Below are 8683 nucleotides of genomic sequence, written 5' to 3' on the forward strand. Positions count from 1 at the left end.
CGGATGCTACACAGTATTTCCTGAACTGCTACAGTATCAGTGCACATTTTCAGCATTAAAATTAATTTTTATCTCTAAGCAACCTACAAAAGATAAACATGAATAATCATAAGAACTAATTAAAACTAATCCTAAAATGCTCCTAAAAATGCTTAAGATCAAACTAAACTTAGGCTAAAAGTGTTCCTAAAGATAACTCTTTTGGAGAGTTATCAGTCGACTATAACATATGTTTCTTAACTCCCTTAGTCCAATTCCATCGAAACTTGTTCTCGATTCAAACTTTAGGTCTTACCGCCTTTCTTAATTTATATTTCATTAACATTAATGTTCTCATTTTTGCTTTGATTTTGCTAGGAGATTCATCTCGACACAAAATCATTAGTATCATGATCTAAATGTAATCATATTCATAAAGTTAGGGCTCATAATATGGCTCATTACTTTAACGGAATACCTCTAATTAGAGGATTCAAATGTCAAAAAGATTTTGACTTGACAACTTGAACATAACTCACTTCATAAAGATTGGACTTACCTCCATATTTGTTTCAGACATTACCTCCAAAGATTATCAGCTTACTAATTTCAACGGAGTGCCCTCAGCAATATTAAAATTAGCTTGCATTAATATCACATTATTTTCCTGATTTTTTTCATTTTAAGATTTCTTAAGCTCATCAAGAATAACCTTTTATAGTCTGAGTGTCATTAAAGGTAAGGAAATTTTATCTTTAAAGTTTAATTTCCAAGTATCTGACCTAAGCTAAATTCATCCATTCCACCATCCTATCTCTATAGATTAAGAATCGTCATTGAATATTATAAATAGAACTACAGTCTAAATGGTCTAGCAATCTCGTGTACAACAAATGCCTAATCTCACTTGTTTGCGGGAAGTCTTGTACTTCACTTGTAACTTGTATCGGAAGAATACCTCTTTTGCTCCTGAGAAGGCTAGGATGTGATTTTGTAATCATCTTTCGAGCAAGTGTAATCAAGTGGTTTTGTTTTTGGCATAGAATCAAGGGATCTTGTCTTGGGTAAAAGATCAAAGGATCTATTTTTAGGGAGTGCAATCTTGTTACTTGTCAAAGGTCTATAACCTCAATTCTTAAAAGAGCCTTTAATTCAGTTGAAACTTAAAGAACTTAAAGATTAAAATTTTGTTCATTTCTTATAACCTTAGAAGGAGGCATTTTATAAAATATGTTTGAACGTCATGCAACTTACAAACTTATTAGAAAGACACTTTCAAACAAGATTGCAACGAAACTTCAAGGCGAATGAATATCGGCATCTTCTGGATCTGTCCCATTATTCATTAAATGCTCATACATTTAGTTCGATAAAATTTTAGTCCTTGTGTTTTCATGATCTTGAGTGGCCCCTAGGGACCATTGTAGTGGCGTTATCATCATAATCTCTAGGATAAGGAAGATCATGAATTGTGTGATTAAAATCACTAGACAAAATTCTTCCATGAATTATTTCAATTTTTTCATGATCAATGTATGAAAAGATGCTTAAACGTCATTGCAAGTGCAAATGTAAATGCAAATGTAGAATGCAAATATGCAAAATGTTATGTAAATGCAAGATGCAAAGATGAAAATGCAAGAAAAGACATTAATTCAAATAATATCCCATTATAGAACAACTTTCGTTCAAAAGAAGAATCTCAAATATAGTAAATAGTTCGATTACAAATACGATCTAGCCCTTTTATTTAAATATGAAATCTTAGTTCAAGACATGATAAGTATGGGCTTGAATGGCTTCAGCTCATTCTGCTAGCATTCTTATGTATCGTGCGAGGTCTCACTCTCTTCATGAATGAATTTTGAGTTTATCGGCCATCATTGAGCTTACCTTTGTAGGAGGGACTCCTTTGAATCAATCTGATTGCTACTGTAATATGTCCTGTTTGATAAATTTGACACGAAATCTAGTGGCGGATTATCTTCATGCTCATGTTGTGTTGCTTTTGACCAAGTACACACCTTTGAATATGCAGCTATATGCTTTTAGAAATCTTGATTTATTTGTGAAAACTTTCTAATATGATGGAATACCTACGGATCAACACCTCCTATAGTATGCTAATATGATGCAGCATGGTAATAAATCAAAGAAAACAGAAAAAGGAAAATAAGTTAGTAAAATAATAAATAAAAAATAAAGACGGTAAATCCGACCCCACAAGTTTTTCTACCCTTATCGTGGTAAAGATAAGATCATATCCACACATGATTTCTACTCTCATGCTTTATTCAGAAAGAAAATAAATCCAAACTGCATGATTTCTAGTTCGCATACCTTTTGCTTGTAAAAATAAAAGAAGGGAAGAGGTTGATTTCTCCTTTGTGTACACTTATTAGGGAATTCCTATGGTTTTGACATGGTTTCGATCCGAGTAGAATTCTATGTTTCATTATATGCATAGTTTCGGCTCTAGGACAAAAGGTACTTAAATTATCCTTGTCGATGCCCTCTTGGGCTTGCTAAACCCTGATCCTAAACACACATCACATGTTTATATGGATCAAGTTAAATCTGAGAGGATGTGTCTCCCTATGCCTAACACGGAGAAACATATCCCACGAAGGCATAAGGTGTGGCCGAAAGCTACTTGCTAGGCCTAACACGAGAAAAAATTTCCTACGAAGGCATCACTTTCACCCTACTTAAAAGGAACAACCCGAGTATAGGGTTTATGTCATGCAAATGTAGTGTGTGAGAATAAATCTACTAACATTTACCAAACACTAACATACAATTCTTGAAAAAAATCAATCTACTCAACATAATAATATGAAAGTTCATGAATACACACATCGGTACGAACAATCACAAGTATGCACATGTTATTAGGGATTAAAGATGAATGCAAACAAACAAGCACAACTAAGGGATCAAAAATTAAATTAAGTTGAATCCATAATTTCCATTACAAAGACAATAATTAATCAACAAATGGCCTGACTCTCTAAAAGTAATCAGCAGAGTCATCAAGATATCATAATGTCTCGAAAAATAAGAAATTAATATTAGGGTTCATTTAGACTAAAATTGAGTTTTCCTTTTAAAATAAAAAATGTGATTTGAGGGAGTTGCCACCAATCTTTGTTTAGGGTGTGATTGGATCACCCAAAAATGTTTTTCATTTTAATAAAATTTTAATTTTAAAAATTATTAAAACAACTTTTAGTTATACGTTCTAGAAAAACAAGTTCAGGAGTCGATTACGTGTGGGGAAAGATTGGCACCCCCACGACGCTTTAAAATCGGTATCTAGTCTATTAATTATTGTCTTTGCAATTGAAGTTACGAATTCAAATTTTAATTTAATTAATGATCCCTTTTTAGTTAAACAAATACAATGTTATTTAACCAATTAATAGTTTAGAGAGAAAAATAACAATTCGTGCATTGAAATGGATAAAGTTAACCACCTAATATAAGGTAGAGTAGCATACCTCTCATTTCCAACTAAAGCAGTGAATCATTAATTTTCTTCTAAAAAATTTTAAATTCAAATTGTTAACATTGAAATGTTTCAAACCAAAGGGAAACATCCCCTAATATAAGGTAGAGTGACAATTTTCCCTTATTTGGAAAGAAATAAGAAATACTATAAACATTGCATTTATTTATCTAAGGTCGTACAATAAACAAAAGTTTTATTAATGAAAATTATCAGGCCTTTAAGATAAATAGAGGATGTTTGGATATTTATAAGTACAGAAACTAAACCTCTGAATAGAGTCGAGAGGCTTGTTTTAGAAATCTAAATATGGGAACATTTCTCTTTCTACTCTTCTGATCAAATTTAAAAGTTATATTATTTTTAAATGGTTCCACTGGAGTGTACTTGTTCGTTTTAAATTATCAAATTGAACTACCCAGGTGGATTAAGATAACTTTCTTCGATAATTTAAAATAAATTAGCATTGCCTTTTAATTCATTATTGAAAACATTGAGTGATGTGAATGAGGCTATTATGCTTATAAGAATAAATAAAGATGTCATGCAATCAATCAATAAACTTCAATGCAAATTATTTACAAATTTAAAGAATCAATTTAATTAGCATGCTAAGATTATAATGCAAATAATTAAAAAATACATGCGTGAAATAAAAGAGACTGAACAATTTAAAGTAAAGAGTGAATAAATTGTATTAAAAATAAAGTTTGAGGGGAAATTAAAGAGTAGATTAAAATTACTTACCTTCAAGAATCTCTTATTGTAAAATAAAATGAATTAGGATTATGATAAAAAAAAAGTAAAATAAAGAAATTAATTAAGTATAATCTTAAAAATAAAAAATAGGGTTAAGGGTATCACAATAAAAGAAAACAATATAAAATATATAATTTAAAATATACACAAAAAGATAAATTAAGTTAACATCAAAATTAAATAAAAAAATGAATATACAAAATTTAAAAACGTATAAAACTAATATGGAGAAGAATGATAAATACAAATATATTAAAAGAAGTAAAAATAATAATTTAAAATAAAAAAGGAAAGATTTAAAATGTTGAATTAACAAAAAAAAAAGTAAATCAAATTAGTACTTCAACTAATAAATCTATCATAACAAATAAATTAGAAAAAATAAGGAAAGAAAATTAATGAGATAAAATCTAAAAAAAACAAATGTGGAAACAAAGAAAATAAAGATGAGAATGTCATTTTAAAAATGTAAACTTTAAAAAACAAAAAGGTTAAGATAAAAAAAGTTGAATTTTTAAATTTTAATTCAAAAGAAAAAGACTAAAACAAATAAATAAAATGAATGGATTAGGAAAAGAATTATATCTTACCAGAAAAAATATGTGGATTCTATAAGGATCCGAGACTGGTCATTGGGTCATTTAATTAGATAGTAAATCTATTTTTTATAAAAAAAAATGTTTTTCATTCAAGATTGATTGTCAGTTTTCATCGAAAAACTCAAGGAAAGGTAAATCTACAAAGATTTAGTTAAAAACTCTTGTCCTCATTCATCGTTTTGTTATCATCCGATAAGATTTTGAAACAAAAAACAAGATCATGATTAATCGAAACAATAACAATATAAGTAAGAAGAAAAATAAAAGAGAAAAAAAATCGGTTTTTACTTAGAAATTTCAAGGAAGGCTAGATTTAAAAACTATTCAATATTATTTTCCTTATTCTTCAATTTTCTTTCCTTAAATAGAGTTCTTGAAAAAAAAGTTGAAATCGATTGATAAAATAAGAACAAAAGAAAAATAAGAAAAAAATATAAAAGAATCACATTTAGAAAAAAAAAGTTATCTTTTATTGTCGGTAATCTAAATTTGCAATGTTTCGGTAGCTCCTCTTTTCTTTCAAAAATAATGTGTGTTATTTACATAAGATGAGTGTATTTATAGACTCTCAAAATCCTAAAAGAGAAAGCCTCATCATGTTTTCATTAATGCTAGATGCATTAATTAAAAGTAAAATATCTTAAATTACCTTAAATATATTGTGAAAAGTATAAAGTTGAAATTAATTACAAATATTTAATAAAAATATTCATAATAAATTAAAATTTCTAAATTGGACTCATATCCAATTTTCTAGGCCCATTGTCTTCATTAAAATAAGCATATATTAAGTTCATGATGTCTGATTGAGGCGTTTCAAAATGCGTTGGAAAGCTAATTGGAAGACGGTTATATCTCAAGAAGACATCATGCCCTGAAAATGTTCGGATCTTTCTTGAAAATTTGTTGCAATTGACTGATGTCCTGGACTTCAAAATTAATTTCAATAAAATGTTTGGGTTTGGTGAAAAAAATACGCAAGATGAAAATAGGGTATTACAATATATGCATACGTAGTACTCAACTCCAAGACTTCAAAAGATAACAATAAATTTATTATTCATTGAATGTTTGGTTCGTGCCGAGAATAATTTTGAATAAAGAATAGATAGATATATTCTAGGCCATTGATGGAATAATTTCATAAAATTTGCCTACACACGGCATAAGGGTTTCAGGAATTAGTTGGTTAAGGCATAGGGCGTAAGGTGGTTAAAAAACAGTTGGTTATTTTCCTAGTGTAGATGAAAAAGATAGAAATATGGCCTATCCTTAAAACTTGCCTCTCAATCCGTATCCATTTTATCTCTTTCTTTTTCATCCAAACATTCTCCTCCTCTTCCTCTCCCTCTTCCTCTTCCTCTTCCTCTTCCATCTGTCTGTCTGAAACTTTGATTTCTCTTGTTTTCCAGGTGTCTTTTCTTCCTTGTTTGTTTTGCTTGTTTCGAATAATCAAAGACAGATTACATGTTTAGTAGATGGATCAGAAGTTCTTTCATTGAAGGTTGCTCTTCTTTTCATTTTCATGCAAAATTCTATTTGATTAGCTAATTGCTATATATCATGATCTGTTTTCTTAATATAAACATTCATGGCGTGCAATTTCTTTCAAGCTTTTCTTTTTGAACACCTATTGACGGACAATGACTTGGATTTCTTTCTATCGCATGAAAAATAAAAGTAAAAATCTGGAATTGAATCTTTCCAGGCATTCGTCGAATTCGGATGAGTATTGGATATTAGACTGTAAATACTAGGGAAAACTACACATTTAGTACCCAACTATCACTTTTGTATTATTAACGCTAAATAATATCATTGAAGGATGTTTAGATGTTGGATAGGAATTCTTTGAACTAACATATGGAAAAAAGCATTTTAGAAAAGGGAAGTCTAATTTTGTTTATGATACAGCATGGGTTCATGGGGCATGAGATGGTATAGAAAGAGAGAGTCATGGAATCGAGCCAAAGTGTTAGTGAAGATAATTGTCAAGCGACAGAAAGTAGGATCCCGACTCACGTGTTTGCTCCGACGAGCGGCGCATCACAGGCGGAATGGAGTACGGCTTCGAACGAGTCGTTGTTCAGCATTCACATGAGTTTCAACGAGAAGCCGAGTTTGATATCGAAATCAGAGGAGATGGATCCCACCACAATTTCCAGTCCGCTGTTTGAATTCTCGGTGAGTTCAGCCACCCCGAGAACACCTAAAGATGAATCCCACCAAAACAACCATCCAAATCTTGGGCGTACCATGTCTCAACTCTCGGATACAAGTGTCAAATCTTTCGCCTTCCCCATGTAAGATGAACTATTCTCACTTCTCCATCAATTATATGCTTCATTCTCTCGTCTTTTGTTTCTTTAGTTTAATTTAGCATAACCCCATCCCCCATTTTCTTATAAAATAATTAGTTTATCTATATAATTAATAATATAAGTGAAGTACACAAATGATCCTCCAATTATAGGGCTTTGCTTAAATGAAAAAAGACGGGTTTTGAAACATGAATAATTGAGTGATAATTTCGCAAATTTTAATAGTTGAGGGATTCAACAAATTAGTGTCTTATAATCGGGAGACCATCGGTGTACTTTACCCTAATAATATTAACTATTTTATTTAAAACGTTGGGTTGAAAATTCAATGAATTGTTATATTTTTGAGTTAATTATACCCAAACATCCTCAATTTATTACCTTCATTATAAATTGGTCCTAAACTTTTGAACATTCGAAATCCATCCCCAAAATATGACTCACATTTTAAATTGATTCCTGACCTTTTGAACATTCCAAATTCATCCTTACATTATGACTCTCATTCTAAACTTTTGAACATTCCAGTAATATTCCCCTAAACCATTCAAAAGTTTGGGGATAAAATTAGAGCATTCAAAAGTTTGGGGACCAATACAGAATGATTGTCGTAGTTTGGAGATGAATTTGGAATTCTCAAAAGTTTAGGGACCAATTTAAAATGAGGGTCATAATTTGAGGATGAAATTAAAATATTCAAAGGTTTAAAGACCAGCTTGGAATAAGAATGGTAGCTTAGGGATGTGTGATCTTATTTTGTACATTAATTTTCAATACATTAATCATTTCTCTTACGTATCAAATAATGAATTGATTTATTCTTGTAATGGAGATTGACGGCAGAAAGAGATAAAAACAATACAGGCAAAAAGGGAACGAAGTCGAGGACAACTCCACCGGAGACACCGGAGGCACAGCAGTCATCGACCCCTAAAGCAAACCAAGATGTAGATCAAGGAAGATGCTCTTGCTTTTCTTGTTTCCCCTCTTCTTAATTAGCCAATTCCACCCAAATTAATACTAAAGCACTAGCTTCATGTTGGTATCCATTTTAGAGTTCAGGCGTTTTTCTTTCAAAAGATTTTTCATTGTTTTCATAGTTGTTTCTCATAATTACTCTCTTTCTCATTGTTGTTTGAGGGTTTCGAGACTTTAGTGACTTTTTTTGTTTTCAGTTCGATAAGAATCGATTTTCTTTTCTCTTTTACCTCTTATTTTATCAACTGTTTTTATATTTATTTAATTGTTTGCTTATTATTTTTTTCAGGGAAAATTAATAATTCGTATAATTATGTCATTTTGTCGTTAACATGACAACTACGCATGTGACTTTGATAATATAATTATATCCTCAAAACGATATCGTTTTAATGCAACTATTTTAATACTTAAAAAAACTTAGAAATGACATCATTTTATTTGGATTTGGTATGATTAGAATTACAAACCTTTGTAAACAAAGGCTAGAGCTCAACCACTCAATAAACTTAAGACTTTTGTTATATTTATACAAATAT

At 30.3% G+C, this 8683-nt stretch overlaps 1 protein-coding gene across 1 annotated transcript; it reads left to right on the top strand.

The window, feature by feature from the left end:
• Window positions 1-6150: 6150 nt before the first annotated feature.
• LOC120158654 lies at window positions 6151-8225 on the top strand. The gene is made up of 3 exons (XM_039169463.1): window positions 6151-6349; window positions 6760-7148; window positions 7999-8225. The coding sequence occupies exons 2-3, from the start codon at window positions 6802-6804 to the stop codon at window positions 8159-8161; spliced, it is 510 nt and encodes a 169-aa protein (XP_039025394.1). The 5' UTR covers window positions 6151-6349; window positions 6760-6801; the 3' UTR covers window positions 8162-8225.
• Window positions 8226-8683: the final 458 nt, after the last annotated feature.

The sequence above is a fragment of the Hibiscus syriacus genome, unplaced genomic scaffold (assembly GCF_006381635.1).
Source record: "Hibiscus syriacus cultivar Baekdansim isolate YM2019G1 unplaced genomic scaffold, ASM638163v2 tig00111330_pilon, whole genome shotgun sequence".
NCBI lineage: Eukaryota > Viridiplantae > Streptophyta > Magnoliopsida > Malvales > Malvaceae > Hibiscus > Hibiscus syriacus.

Excerpts from the sequence above, each read along its gene's own strand:
- LOC120158654 (XM_039169463.1), top strand. The coding sequence starts at position 6,802 with ATGGAATCGAGCCAAAGTGTTAGTGAAGATAATTGTCAAGCGACAGAA. Across the intron at positions 7,149-7,998 it reads AAATCTTTCGCCTTCCCCAT|ATTGACGGCAGAAAGAGATA; the intron begins GTAAGATGAACT and ends CTTGTAATGGAG.